The sequence below is a fragment of the Nesoenas mayeri genome (genome assembly GCF_963082525.1).
Source record: "Nesoenas mayeri genome assembly, chromosome: 27".
Taxonomy (NCBI): domain Eukaryota; kingdom Metazoa; phylum Chordata; class Aves; order Columbiformes; family Columbidae; genus Nesoenas; species Nesoenas mayeri.
In genome coordinates, this window is record NC_137555.1 from 4,199,478 (window position 1) to 4,213,864 (window position 14,387).

At 60.2% G+C, this 14,387-nt stretch overlaps 2 protein-coding genes across 2 annotated transcripts; both read left to right on the forward strand.

Annotated features, from left to right (window-relative positions):
* Nucleotides 1-578: 578 nt before the first annotated feature.
* On the forward strand, nucleotides 579-3,351 carry FIGLA (folliculogenesis specific bHLH transcription factor; the record flags this gene model as incomplete). The annotated part of the gene is made up of 4 exons (XM_080360277.1): nucleotides 579-803; nucleotides 2,478-2,630; nucleotides 2,874-3,021; nucleotides 3,254-3,351. 4 exons carry the CDS (start codon nucleotides 579-581, stop codon nucleotides 3,349-3,351), a joined length of 624 nt encoding a protein of 207 aa, XP_080216403.1.
* A 2,052-nt stretch (nucleotides 3,352-5,403) lies between these two features.
* Nucleotides 5,404-14,205, forward strand: ADD2 (adducin 2). Its single transcript, XM_080360140.1, has 14 exons — nucleotides 5,404-5,644; nucleotides 6,635-6,773; nucleotides 7,779-7,930; nucleotides 8,911-8,991; nucleotides 9,074-9,223; nucleotides 9,339-9,482; nucleotides 9,572-9,670; nucleotides 10,801-10,977; nucleotides 11,063-11,320; nucleotides 12,130-12,249; nucleotides 12,370-12,459; nucleotides 12,545-12,701; nucleotides 12,793-12,879; nucleotides 13,647-14,205. The coding sequence occupies exons 1-14, from the start codon at nucleotides 5,465-5,467 to the stop codon at nucleotides 13,928-13,930; spliced, it is 2,118 nt and encodes a 705-aa protein (XP_080216266.1). The 5' UTR covers nucleotides 5,404-5,464; the 3' UTR covers nucleotides 13,931-14,205.
* Nucleotides 14,206-14,387: the final 182 nt, after the last annotated feature.

Consider the following 14,387-nt stretch of genomic DNA (forward strand, 5'->3'; position numbering starts at 1 on the left):
TGGGTTTTCTGGGGTTCTAATAAAAGCTCGTTTGCCTTCCAGGTGTCCGCAAGGCTCGTTTGGGGGGATATTTGTGTGTTTCTTTGCAATGTGCTCCTCCAGCCTCGCTCTCTGCCCATGGTTTTGGTGGCAAAAGGGGAATGATCCCATTTTTCCGGCCGTGCCGAGGTTTCGGCGTTGCCCGGACTAACACCGCCATCTACCGAAACACCGTTATTATAATACACCCTCATATTTCCATTTTCCTCACCCAAAACAGTTTATTTCCTGCATTTTTAGGGACACATGAAGCCCCCAACCAACCCCCTGGTTCTGCAGGACAACACCGCTGCCCATCCCCAGGGTGGCTTTGTCCCCCGCCCGTGCTCCAGGGGACAATTTTGGGTCCCTTTTTGGGTCAAAGTGGCATTTGCAAGCACTAAGTGAGGAAACTGAGGCACAGCCGAGCCCCCACCCCCTCGTTAGCCCAGCTGGGCCGCACCTGCAGCTCGTTGGGGTATTTAAGGCTCTTCTTTAGGCATTTTCTTGGGTTTGGGGAGAGCTGAGCTTGTGGTGTGGGGTTTGTGGCTTCTCCAGGGATGGGGGAGCCCAGCGGTTTTGGGGGGCGGGCGTTGGGGGTCGTGCTGCCCACGCCGGCCCCCGAGGTGCTGGAGCTGGTGCTGCGGCAGCGCCACGGCCCCCTGCCCCGCGCCGCCGCCATCGCCCGCCTGCGCCGCGGCCCCGCCGGCGGCTACGAGCACACCGGGGACCCCGCCGAGGCGCTGGAGCGGCGGCGAGCGGCCAACGCCAAGGAGCGCGAGAGGGTGAGGGCGCCCCCAAAGACACCCTCTGCACCCCCAAAAATACCAAACCCTGCAGGGTTGGGTGCGAATTGTGGGAGGCAAATGTCTCATGGTGATGGCACTTGGGGTCACCTCGAGTTGGGGACACCCTGAGGTCGCTTGGTAGCAGGTTATGGGGGATCCTGCATCTGGGGGGCCCTGGGTTGATCCTAGAGAGCCCAGTTTAATCCTGGGGCCCTGGTTTAAACCTGGGGGCACAGTTTAATCCTGAGGGGGCCCAATTTAGTCCAGGGACACAGTTTAATGTTGGAGGAGGCTGTGCTTTAATTCTGGGGACCCAGTTTAATGCTGGGAGCACAGTTTAATCCTGGAGGGGCCCAGTTTAGTCCGGGGACACGGTTTAATGCTGGAGAAGGCCCTGCTTTAATTCTAGGGACTCAGTTTAATGCTGGGGGCACAGTTTAATCCTGGAGGGGTCCAGTTTAGTCCGGGGACACGGTTTAATGCTGGAGAAGGCCCTGCTTTAATTTTGGGCACCCAGTTTAATGCTGGAGAGATCCCAGTTTAATGCTGGGGGCCCAGTTTAGTCTGGGGACCCAGTTTGATGCTGGAGGAAGCCCTGCTTTAATTCTGGGGACACAGTCTAATTCTGGAGGGGTCTCGGTTTGATGCTGAATGGACTCCTGTTTAATCCTGGAGACACAGTTTAATCCTGAGGGGCCCTGGTTTAGTCCTGGGGACTCAGTTTTATCCTGGATGAGGCCTGGTTTAGTGGTGGATACTCAGTTTAATGTGGGTGGGGGGCATTGATTTAATCCTTGGGGGGGGACCAGTTTAGTCCTGGTTTAATGCTGAGGATCCAGTTTAATCCTAGAGGGACCCTGGATTAATAATGGGGACCCAGTTTAATCCTGGAAGAACTCTGGTTTAATGCTGAATGGGCTCCTGTTTAATCCTGAGTACCCAGTTTGATGCTGGAAGGGGCCCATTTTTAAAGACGGGGCCCCAGTTTAATGCTGGAGGGGCCCTGGTTTTATCCGGGAGACCGAATTTAATGCTTTGGGGGCCCTGGTTTTATCCTGGAGACCCAGTTTAATGCTGAATGGGCCCCTGTTTAACGCTAGAAGGGCCCTGGTTTACTCCTGGGGTCCCAGTTTAGTGCTGGAGGGGACCCACTTTTAAAGATGGGGCCCCAGTTTAATGCTGAATGGGCCCCTGTTTAATCCTGGGGTCCTAGTTTAGTGCTAAAGGGACCCCTGTTTAATCCTGGGGCCCCAGTTTAGTGATAAAGGGACCCCAGTTTAATCCTGAGGACCCAGTTTAATGCTAAAGGGACCCCTGTTTAATCCTTGGCACCCAGTTTAACACTGAGAGGGCCCCGGTTTACTCCGGGGCACCCAGTTTAATGCTGAAGGGACCCCTGTTTAATCCTGAGGACCCAGTTTAATGCTGAAGGGACCCCTGTTTAATCCTGAGGACCCACTTTAATGCTAAAGGGACCCCTGTTTAATCCTGGGGCCCCAGTTTAGTGCTCAAGGGACCCCTGTTTAATTCTGAGGACTCACTTTAATGCTAAAGGGACCCCTGCTTAATCCTGGGGACCCCAGTTTACTCCTGGGCACCCAGTTTAATGCTAAAGGGACCCCGGTTTACTCCTGGGCCCCAGTTTAACCCCCGTGTTTCCCTCCCCGGCAGATCAAGAACCTGAACAGCGGCTTTGCGAGGCTGAAGGCGCTGGTGCCCCTGGTGCCCCGCGACCGCAAGCCCAGCAAAGCCGACACGCTGCGCGCGGCCGCCCGCTACATCCAGCTGCTGCGGGCGGTGCTGCAGGACGCGGGGGGCTGCCAGGTACGGGGGGGGCACCCCAAAACCAGGACCAGCCGGCCTGAACCCCCCGTCTGACATGGGGGTGGCGTTAGGAGGGGTTGAGCTGGATTTTCTTGCTTGACGTTTTTCTGGTCGTTTTAAAACTAAAAGTGAATTATTATTCTGGGGAGGGGGTATTTTTCAGCGGGGGGGGGCAGGAAAGAAAATAAATCTTGATATTGGTGATTTTTAATTCCCTGTTGCTGTTTCTCCCCATTTTCTCAGGGGCACAACGTGGGTGCTGAGCAGGAGATGGGTGACAGCAGAGAGGAGACCCCGGGGGGGGACACCCGGGACGTGGGGCCCCCCCTACCCATGGGGTCCCCCCGGCCTGTGCCCCAACCCGGGGTCACTGCAAGACAGACAGGACCCGGTGAGTTGGGGGCACCCTGGGGGTGGGGGGCACCCATGGGCCTCACAGGGGGCTTGTGGCTTATGTCAGCATGACCAGGGTGTTGCTTCAAATCAGCTTTTAAGCCCCCCCAAATTTTTTCCTCCTCCTTTCATTTTCCCCTCCCATTTCCCCCCTTTCCCTTCCCACCCCCCCTTGTTTTTTTTTCTGTTCCCCCCCTTCTCTTTCTCTCAATGTTTTTAATGTTTTCCAGGTTTTTCCTGCCAACCCCTGAAAATCCGGCGGGTCCTGAGGGTGATGCCCACGTTCAACACTCCAGCACCGATCTTGGGGTTGCGGGGGTGGATCTAGCCCCAGATTTCCAAACCGGGGGTGTCACCCCAAACCCACCACCACCTGCCTGTCCCCAAACCGCGGGTGTCACCTCAACACTGCACTGCCCACCTGTCCCCAAACCGGGGGTGTCACCCCAACCCCACCACTGCCTGCCTGTCCCCAAACCAGGGGTGTCACCCCAACCCCACCACTGCCTGCCTGTCCCCAAACCAGGGGTGTCACCCCAACCTCACCACTGCCCACCTGTCCCCAAATCAGGGGTGTCACCCCAACGCCACCACTGCCCGCCTGTCCCCAAACTGGGGGTGTCACCCCAACCCCACCACTACCTGCCTGTCCTCAAACCGGGGGTGTCACCCTAACCCTGCACCGCCTACCCCGTCCCCAAACCGGGGGTGTCACCTCAAACCCACCACCACCCGCCTGTCCCCAAACCGGGGGTGTCACCCTAACCCCACCACTACCCGTCTGTCCCCAAACTGGAGGTGTCACCCCAACCCCACTACCTACCTGTCCCCAAAACGGGGGTGTCACCCTAACCCTGCACCGCCTACCCCGTCCCCAAACCGGGGGTGTCACCCCAACCCCACCACCACCCGCCTGTCCCCAAACCGGGGGTGTCACCCTAACCCTGCACCACCTGCCTGTCCCTAAACTGGGCGTGTCACCCCAACTCAGCACCACCCTTCTGTCCCCAAACCAGGGGTGTCACCCCAACCCACCACCGCCCGCCTGTCCCCAAAACGGGGCGGGGGGGGGCGGTGTCACCCTAAGCCGCGGTGGGGCCCCCGCGCTGTCATTAATTGCTCTGTGCCGATGTAATCAGCAATTAGCGGTGCTGCTCCTTTCCCCCCGCTCCCCTTCCCCTCCCCCCCCCCCAGTAATTTCCCACGATTCCCAATTAAGGATCTGGCAATGAAACTGGCTCCGGGGGTGTCTGTGATGTGGGGGGGTCCCTCCGGGGGGCGGGGCCAGGCGGGGCGTGGCGGGAGCTGGACCTGCGCGGGGGGGCGGGGGGCGGCCCTTTGTCAGGATGCTCTGAGGAGGAGGAGGTGGGTGATGGCCGCAGCATCCCCCCCCCACCACGGGGGAGGGTTTGGGGGGGGACGGGGGGACCATCTGGGTGACCCCCCCATTTTCCTACTTTTGTCTCATCCCCCAAGCCGCCTGCATGTGGATACGGGTGGGTGCAGAGCATCATCTTCCCCCCCCACCCAAGGCCTTTATCCTCCGAGGGCGGTGGGTGCCCGACCCCCCCACATCGCTGCCCATCCTTGGGGGGTGCGATGCTACGTATGACCCCCACCCCCCCAAAAAATATCCCTATTTGTTTTATTTTATTCCCATCCGCCATCCCTGCGGCTGCCGCAGCGGCGCTGGGTGCGGTGCGGGCGGAGGCGGCCGGGGATGCTGGGGGGGGGGCAGATTTAGGGTGTGTGTGTTCCCCCCCCCCCCCGGCACACAGGGATGTGGGGGGGCCCTTGGACACCTCTCTGCTCTCCCCCCGCGATGCTCAGGATCTCGCTGCCGCCTGACGCTCCCCCTGGGCTGGGGGCACCGTGGGACCCCCCCTCACCCCACCCAATTTGTGGGATCCCTCCCAATCTGTGGGACCCCCCCAGCCGTGAATACAGCCTGGAAAAGGCTCCCGCCCCCCCCCAGCCAGGTCGGTCTAGGGCAGCAAAAATTGGGGGACACACACGGGAGGCTGTGGGAGCTTGGATTTGGGGGGGGATCTGGGGGTGTCCCCCCTGGATTTGGGGGAGCAGGTTGGGTTTGAATAACCGGCTCCAGTTTGTGTCCCTTCCCCCCCCCGCCGCCACCCGGCCATATTTCGGGGGGTGGGTGTCGCTGCTCCCATCAGTGCACTGAGCTGCCCGTTCTCAGCCGGGTTTATGGGGGGTGGGACACCCCAAACACCCCCCGGGACACCCCCGCACCCCCCCGGGTGTCCCCGCCGCTCCTGCCAACTCGTCACCCGGACAGGCCAGGGCGGGGCCGGGGGGGGGGCCTTATCTGCGCCCGCAGCTGCGGCGTGTTTGGGTATTTTCGGTGGTTTCTTCGCAATCTGTATCGCGGGGGGGTGACACTGTCCGTCTGTCCCTCTGTCCGTCCGTCCCACCGCAGGATGAGCGCGGCCGCCAGCCCCGAGCCCCTCCCTGAGCCCCCCGGGCCCCGCTTCGGGGGGGGCTCTGCCCAGGAGCCCCCCGGGGACCCCCCTGGGGATCTGCGGGCGCGAAACGAGCTGCGGGGGGACGTCGGTGTCACCGAGCAGAGGAAACGGGTGACAATGATCCTGCAGAGCCCGGTGAGGAGCCCCCGGCCCCAACCTGCCCCCCTGTCCCCAATGCATCTGTCCTGTCCCCAACCTGCCCCCCTGGCCCCAACCCCATCACTCTTGTCCCCAGCCCCCATTCCTCTTGTCCCCAACCTGCCCTCCTGTCCCCAGCCCTTCCATCTCTCCTGTCCCCAGCATGCCCCCTGTCCCCAATGCATCTCGCCTTTCCCTAACCCTTCCCTCCTGTCCCCAGCCCCCACTCCTGTCCCCAACCCCTTCCCTCCTGTCCCCAACCCATCTGTCCTGTTCCAAACATGCCACCCATCCCCAACCCTTCCGTCCTGTCCCCAACCCCATCACTCCTGTCCCCAGCCCCCACTCCTGTCCCCAACCCATCTGTCCTGTCCCCAACCTGGCCCCCCTGTCCCAAACCCTTCCCTCCTGCTGTCCCCAGCCTGGCCCCCTTGTCCCCAACCCATCTGTCCTGTCCCCAATCCAGCCCCCCTGTCCCCAAACCCATCCCTCTTGTTCCCAACCCATCTGTTCTGCCCCCAACCCGGTCCTTCCTGTCCCAAATGCCACCACATGTTGGCTCAGGGCATGTCCCCACTCATCTGGTGGTGCTACTGTCACAGCTGTGCCACCGAGCTGTGGATGTCACTGCCACCAAGCCCATGGTGCTGCTGTCACCGAGTTGCCAGTGTCACCATGCCACCAACCTGGTGGTGTTGACACCAAGCCAGTGGTGCCACCAAGCTGGTGATGTCCCCGGGCTGGGAACAAGAGGGATGGGCTGGGGACAAGAGAGATGGGGTTGGGGACAAGCCACTGCTGTTGCTGCCACCAAGCTGGTGGTGCCACCATCACCGTGCCACCAAGACAGCGGTGACACTTCCACCAAGCTGGTGATGCTGCTGCCACCAACCCAGCAGTGTCCCTACCCCAATGCCACCAGACGGTCCCCATTGGGTCACCGTGTCCCTTCCCCGGGAGGTGACACCAGGGGACCGCGTGTCACAGTCTTTCAGGGAGGAGCTGGAGAGCCTCATCCAGGAGCAGATGACGAAGGGGAACAACTCGTCCCACGTCTGGGCCTTGCGGCAGATCGCCGACTTCATGGCCACCACGTCCCCCGCCACCCTCCCCACCTCCCCGCTCGGTACGGCCAGGCCCTCCAGGGGCTTTTGGGGGCAAAATGGAACAGTTTGGTGAAATTCTGGAGGGTTTTGCTGAATTTCTGGGGTTGTAGGTGGGAAAACATCTCCCAGGACCTTGGGGGCCACCAAACCTTCATGACCGCTCAACCTCAGGGCCCACCAAAGCCTTGGGGCCACCAAACCTTTGTGGCCAGCAAACCTTAGGGACCATCAAAGCCTTGAGGCCACCAAACCTTTGTGGCCAGCAAACCTCAGGGACCACCAAAACTTGGGGACAACCAAACATTTAGGGACACCAAACTTTTGTGGCCAGCAAGCCTTTGGGACCACCAAAACCTTGGGGTCACCAAACCTTTGGAGCCATGAATCCTTTGGGGTCACCAAACCTTTGGGGCCACCAAAACCTCAGAGACCAGCAAAGCCTTGGGACCACCAAAACTTGGGGAAAACCAAACGTTCGAGGCCACCAAATTTTTGTGGCCACCAAAACCTTGGGGTCACCAAACCTATGGAGCCATGAATCCTCTGGGGCCACCAAAGCCTTGGGGCCACCAAAACTTGGGGACAACCAAATGTTAGGGGCCACCAAACTTCTGTGGCCAGCAAACCTCAGGGACCACCAAAGCCTTGGGGCCACCAGAACTTGGGGACAACCAAACATTAGGGGCCACCAAACATTTGTGGCCAGCAAACCTCAGGGACCGCCAAAACTTGGGGACAACCAAACATTTGGGGCCACCAAAGTTTTGTGGCCAGCAAACCTCAGGGACCACCAAAACCTTTGGGGCCACCAAACCTTTGGAGCCACCAAACCTTTGGAGCCACCAAGCCTTTGGGGCCACCAAAACCTTTGGGGCCACCAAAACCTTGGAGCCACCAAACCTTTGGGGCCATCAAACCCTTGGGTGTCACCAAACCCAACTCCACAACCCTCCACTCCCCACCCCTGGGAAACCCCTGTTTTTTGGGGGTGTCCCCACTGACCGGGGGGGGTGTCCTGTCCCCAGGGCTGGTGGCCGTGACCCCCATCAATGACCTGCATGGGGCAGAGGGGCCGGCGCTGGCGCGGGGGGAGCGGCTGATGCGCTGCAAGGTGGGGGCTCTGCACCGCCTGCTGGACCTGTACGGGTGGGCACAGCTGGGACACGCGGCCGTCACCGTGAGCACCGGGGGGCTCGGGGGGGGCTCAGTGCAAGTCTGGGGGGGGCTGGGGGCAGTTTGGGTTATTTGGGAGGGCTGGGGGCTTTTTAGGTGGTCCTGAGGGGTTTTGGGGAGTCTTGGGAGGGTTTTTTAGGGGGTTGGGGGTTGAGGAGGTTTAGGGAGGTTTTTAGAAGGTGTTTTGGGGGGGGTTGAGCAGTTTTGGGGGTTTTCTGGGTCAGCTGGGTTTGGGGGGTTTAGAATTTGGGGGTGGTGGTTTTGGGGCTGGGGGCAGTTGGGGTTGTTTGGGGGGGTTGGGAGTTTTGAGGGAGTCCAGGGGGGATTTTGAGGGAGTTTTGGGGGGCTTTTTGAGGGTTTTTAGGGGGGGACTTGGAGGGTTATTAAGGATTTGGAGTCTTTTTGGGGGTGGTTCTTTTGGGGTTGGGGGCTTTTTTAGGTTGTCCTGAGGGATTTTTGGGGAGTTTTGGGAAGGTTTTTTAGAGGGTTGGGGGGTCGAGGGGTTGGGAGGGTGAGGAGGTTTTGGGAGGTTTTTAGAAGGTATTTTTGGGGGGAGTTGGGGTTTTGGGGGGACTGGGGAGTTTACAGGGGTTGGGTGTTTGGGGGGGGGGGTTGGGGGCAGTTGGGGTTTGGAGGGATCAGGTTTTAGGGGGTGGTTTTGGGGCTGGGGGCAGTTGGGGTTGTTTGGGGAGCTGGAGACTTTTGAGGGGGTCTTGGGGGGGCTATTTTGGGGAGGTTTGGGGAGTTTGAGGTTCTTTGTGTGGAGTTGTGGTGGGTTTTGGGTGGGTTGGGTTTTTTTGGGGGGGTTGGGTTGGTTTGCGGGGGTTGGAGGGTTGAGGTTGTTTTGGGGGGGCTGAGGGGTTTGTGGGTGTCGGGAGATTTTTGGCTGGTTTTGGGGGGGGTCAAAGGGGTTGTGGTTATTAGGGGGAGTTGGATTAATGCATTTGTAACGCATTTATCCTCTATTTCTGCCCCCCCGCGCAGCTGCGGGTCAGCAAGGAGCAGGAGCACTTCTTGGTGGCCCCGCAGGGTCTGGCGTGCAGCGAGGTGACAGCGGCCAGTCTGGTGAGCCGCGGCCCCCCAAAAAACCCCCCCACACCCCCAGCAGGGGGGAAACCCCTCAGCTCTGACCCCTCCGGCCCCCCAGGTGAAGGTGAACGTGCTGGGGGCCGTGGTGGAGCCGGGCAGCACCGGCTTCTCCCCCGACACCCGCAGCTTCGGTCTCCACGCCGCCATCTACGCCGCGCGGCCCGACGCCCGCTGCATCGTCCACCTGCACACGCCGGCCACGGCTGCCGTAAGACGGCGGGAAACGGGGTTTTTTTGGGGGAAAAGTGGGTTCTTTGTGGGGGAATGTGGTTTTTTGGGGTGGGGTGTTGGTTTGCTAGGCGGGGTGCCACGTCCCGCCGCAGGTGTCGGCCATGCGCTGCGGGCTGCTGCCCATCTCCCGCCCCGCGCTGCTGCTGGGAGACGTCGCCTACTTCGATTTCCGCGGGGAGGTGGAGGATGAAGCCGATCGGGTCGAGCTGCAGAAATCCCTCGGCCCCACCTGCAAGGTGAGGGGACGGGGGTGTTTGTGTGTGTGTGTGTGTGTGTGCGTGTGTGTCCCTGTCCCCTCCTTGCCCGCTGACGCTGGGTGCCGCAGATCCTGGTGCTGCGCAACCACGGGGCGCTGGCGCTGGGCGACACGGCCGAGGAGGCGTTTTACAGCATCTTCCACCTGCAGGCGGCCTGCGAGATCCAGGTGAGCGCCCGGGGCGGGCGGTGGGCTGTGCAATGGCTGAGCACCCGCTCGGCTGCCGGGGGGGCTCCGGGAATCAGCACCGAGCTGGGAACGGCCCCGGCTGCCAGCACCGCGTCCCCGGAGCTCACCGAGCTGGGACAGGGCGCTGCAGCCAATACATTGATCTCAGACCATGCACCGAGCTGGGACAGGGCGCTGCAGCCAATACATTGATCTCAGACCATGCACCGAGCTGGGACAGGGCGCTGCAGCCAACACATTGATCTCAGACCATGCACCGAGCTGGGACAGGGCGCTGCTGCCAATACATTGATCTCAGACCATGCACTGAGCTCCACCAGGTCTCTGCAGCCAATATATTGATCTGAGATGGTGCACTGAGCTGTGCCAGGTCTCTGGTGACAAGACGTTGATCTGTGACTGCACACTGAGCTGTGCCAGGTCTCTGCTGCCAATATATTGATCTCAGACCATGCACTGAGCTCCACCAGGTCTCTGCAGCCAATATATTGATCTGAGACCATGCACTGAGCTCCATCAGGTCTCTGCTGTAAATACATTGATCTCAGACCATGCACTGAGTTGTGCCAAGTCTCTGCAGCCAATATATTTATCTGAGGCAGTGCACTGAGCTCCACCAGGTCTCTGCTGCCAATATATTGATCTGAGACCGTGCACTGAGCTGTGCCAGGTCTCTGCAGCCAATATATTGATCTGAGACCGTGCACTGAGCTGTGCCAGGTCTCTGCAGCCAATATATTGATCTGAGATGGTGCACTGAGCTGTGCCAGATCTCTGCAGCCAATATATTGATCTGAGATGGTGCACTGAGCTGCGCCAGGTCTCTGCAGCCAATATATTGATCTGAGATGGTACACTGAGCTGTGCCCGGTCTCTGCAGCCAATATATTGATCTGAGATGGTGCACTGAGCTGTGCCCGGTCTCTGCAGCCAATATATTGATCTGAGATGGTACACTGAGCTGTGCCAGGTCTCTGCAGCCAATATATTGATCTGAGATGGTGCACTGATCTGCGCCAGGTCTCTGCGGCCAGTGCGGTGCCCGGCTTGGACACACCGGCGCAGCCGCAGGACCATTTGGCTGCACCGTTTGCCTCTCCCCGGCGCAGGTGTCGGCGCTGGCGAGCGCGGGCGGCGCCGAGAACCTGATCGTGCTGGAGCGCGCCAAGCACCGGCCGCACGAGGTGGGCTCGGTGCGCTGGGCCGGCAGCACCTTCGGGCCCATGCAGAAGAGCCGCCTGGGCGAGCACGAGTTCGAGGCCCTGATGAGGATGCTGGACAACCTGGTGAGCACCAAAACCTCAGCGATTTCCCCCAAAATACACAATAAACCCTTATTTTTTTTACCCTGGGTGCTCTCTGCCTTCCCAGGGTTACCGCACGGGCTACACCTACCGCTACCCCTTCGTGCAAGAGAAGAGCAAACCCAAGAGCGACGTGCTGATCCCCGCCACCGTGACGGCCTTCGTGTTCGAGGAGGAGCCGGCGCCGGTGCCGGCGCTGCGGCAGCACGCGCAGAAGCAGCAGAAGGAGAAGACGCGGTGGCTCAACACCCCCAACACCTACCTGAGGGTCAACGTGGCCGAGGAGCCGCAGGGCAGCGCCGGCAGCCAGAGGACCAAGACAACGGTGAGGAGCTTCGTTCAGCGCGTTTATTGAACACGAGTTTCCTTTCTTCCTCTATTCCCAAACTAATAATAATATTTACTTTAAATTCCCAGCGCCCCAGCCCAGCGGGCCGAGCACCACGGGCTTTATTGGGGTCTCCCCTCTATGTAACACACACAGAGAGGACACCCCAATAATGTAACACACATTTATTGGGTTCTCCTCTATAAGTAACACATGTTTATTGGGGTCTTTTCTCTATGTAACACAGTTATTGGGGCCTCCCTCTGTGTAACACATATATTGGGGTCTCCCTCCATGTAACACACATTCATTGGGGTCTCCTCTCTATGTAACACACATTTATTGGGTTCTCCCTCCATACAACACACATTAATTGGGGTCTCCTCTCTATGTAACACACATTCATTGGGGTCTCCTCTCCATGTAGCACACATTTATTGGGGTGTCCCTCTATGTAACACACAGTTATTGGGGTCTACCCTCCGTGTAACACACATATATTGGGGTCTCCCTCTATGTAACACACAGTTATTTGGGTTTCCCTCTACGCAACACACATTTATTGGGGTCTCCCCTCCATGTAACACACATTTATAGGGGCCTCCCTCTATATAACACATTTAATGGGGTCTCCCTCTATGTAACACATGTTTATCAGGGTCTCCTCTCTATATAACACACATTTATCGGGGTCTCCCCTCCATGTAACATACATTTATCGGGGTCTCCTCTCTCTATAACACACACTTATCAGGGTCTCCTCTCCCCACAACATGTATTTATGGGGTTTTCTGTGCGCCACGCAGTGGCTGAAAGCAGACGAGGTGGAGAAAGGCAGCAGCGGGACACCCATCCGCATCGAGAACCCCAACCAGTTCGTGCCGCTCTACACGGACCCGCAGGAGGTGCTGGAGATGCGGAACAAGGTCCGGTCCCGTGGTCCCATCCCCAAAACCCCCGCGGCGTTGTGACATGGGGTCCCCGCCGACCCCAGGGCTCGGGAAGGGGGGGTTTTCTCTGTTCTCCCCTCCCATCTCACCCCCCAGATCCGGGAGCAAAACCGGCAGGAGGTGAAGTCGGCGGGGCCGCAGTCGCAGGTCCTGGCCAGCGTCATCGCCGAGAGCAGCCGCAGCCCCGTACGTCCCCCCTGCACCCCCAACCCGGCCACCCAGCACCCCAACACACAGCGGGGGTGACACCACACCGGGGGGGCTGTTTCAGTCCACAGAGAGTCACTTGGGGGACGCAGAGGCCAAAGAAGCATCGCGGGAGGAGGGACCCCCCGAACCAGAGCCCCCCAACCCCTTCAGCCAACTGACGGACCAGGAGCTGGAGGAGTACAAGCGCGAGGTGGAGCGCAAAAAGCTGGGGCTGCAGGGTAGGAGGGGAACGGGGGGGCCCTCACCACAAATTCCACACTTGGGGGGTGCCCCACGGACCCCAGGGCCAGCGTGTGTCTCTGCCTGCAGGTGACAAGGACGTTGCGGCAGAGGAGACCCCGGTTGCGCCCCCCAAATCGCCCCCGGCCGCCCCGCCACCCACGGAGCCCTCGGAGGGTGAGTGTGTCACCCCCGGGGACAAAGAGAAGGGGCTGCAGCGCCAAACCCGCTGAAAGACAGAAAAACATCACCCCCCGTGTCCCTCTGCCCCCTGGGGGGTCCCCACGCCAATGGGGGTTCACACTGCGATGGCACCGAAGCCACCGCTTGGCGTGAATGTCACAGCAGGACGTGAGTGTCCACCGGTGGCTTTGGCAGGGGACACCCTGTCCCTCTCCCAGCGCACCGGGGCTGCAACGTTCCCATTGTTATACACCCCAAAGCGCAAATTTGTCACCCCCCAAACCGCGGCGGGTCTGGGGGGGCAGGCGCGCGGCTTCTGGCTTTTCATCGTGTCTCATGGTGTTTGTCTGTCTGTCTCCACAACGTCTCCCTGTCTCTCCCCTCCACGCGTGGCTGTGGCCCCAGGAGTCCCCTCTGAGTCCTTGTCACCGTAGTAAGTACGGAGAGGCCGGGACGAGGGGCGCGAGCACCGCGCTGGGGTGTCCCGCTCCCCGTCCCGGCTCGCAGCAGGAAACCCCTCGTGTCACCTCGTTTTCTTTGCCACCCGCTTTAATTTGCCCCGCGCTGCCCCGTCCCACTCTCATCCCACCGCTGCTCGTTCCGCGGGGACCAGGGGAGCTCAAGGACGCAGGAGGGGGACAAATCCCGGCGTTTTCCATCCGCGGGGGCCAAATCTGCCTCCTGCCTGGGTCAAACTGGCGCCTTGCGGGGGGGTGAAACCTCCTGCCGCAGTGTCACCACTCCCCTGTCCCCTTGCCAAGGTGACAAGAAGGCGGACGGTGGCCAAGCGCCGGGTGACACCGAGGAGCCACCAGCCGTGAACGGGAAGGATGAGGAACCGAGCACCGAGGAGAGCAAAGGTGGGGGGCAGCCGACTGCCCCCCCCAGCACCGACACGGAGCCCCCCAAGGAGAAGGAGACGGTGACCAGCAGCCCCGTGTCCCCCGAAGGGTCACCCTCCAAATCACCCTCCAAGAAGAAGAAGAAATTCCGGACCCCATCTTTCCTGAAAAAAGGCAAAAAGAAGGAAAAGATCGAAGCTTGAGGCTCCGGAGGGACGAGCCGCGGCCCCGCACCCCGGAGACGCGTCGCGTTCCGGGCATGAGGCACCTCGCCCCTTGTCACCCGCTTCTGGCGGCCGTCACCGAGCTCACGAGACGATCGTGGCCTCGTTTGCCGCTGTCACCTCCCTCCTCTCCCGCACCCAGGCTGAGAGTTTGATTCCTTCCCCACCCGCCGCTTGCAGATCCCTTGAGAAACTCGGGGCACGGCTCGGATCGCTTGGTTTGAGGAAGAAAAAGGTGTTTTTGTTGTTATTTATTATTTTTTACCTCGTGTTTCAAGCTCTGCTGCATTGGCGCTGGCTTCACCCCAGGGAAAACTGTTGGAAACGGGATCGAGCGGGACAAGGGAGGGATCGTGTCCTGGGCGCTTTTCCTTCCCGGATTGTCACCGCCTTGTCCCCGGGCCGGAGAGCCGCTTTGTCCCCTTGTCCCGGTGCC

Bases quoted from the DNA above. Each gene is read 5' to 3' on its own strand.
- ADD2 (XM_080360140.1), top strand. From the start codon at position 5,465: ATGAGCGCGGCCGCCAGCCCCGAGCCCCTCCCTGAGCCCCCCGGGCCC. The intron at 9,224-9,338 runs GTAAGACGGCGG...GTCCCGCCGCAG, and splicing joins ACACGCCGGCCACGGCTGCC to GTGTCGGCCATGCGCTGCGG. The intron at 12,250-12,369 runs GTCCGGTCCCGT...CTCACCCCCCAG, and splicing joins TGCTGGAGATGCGGAACAAG to ATCCGGGAGCAAAACCGGCA.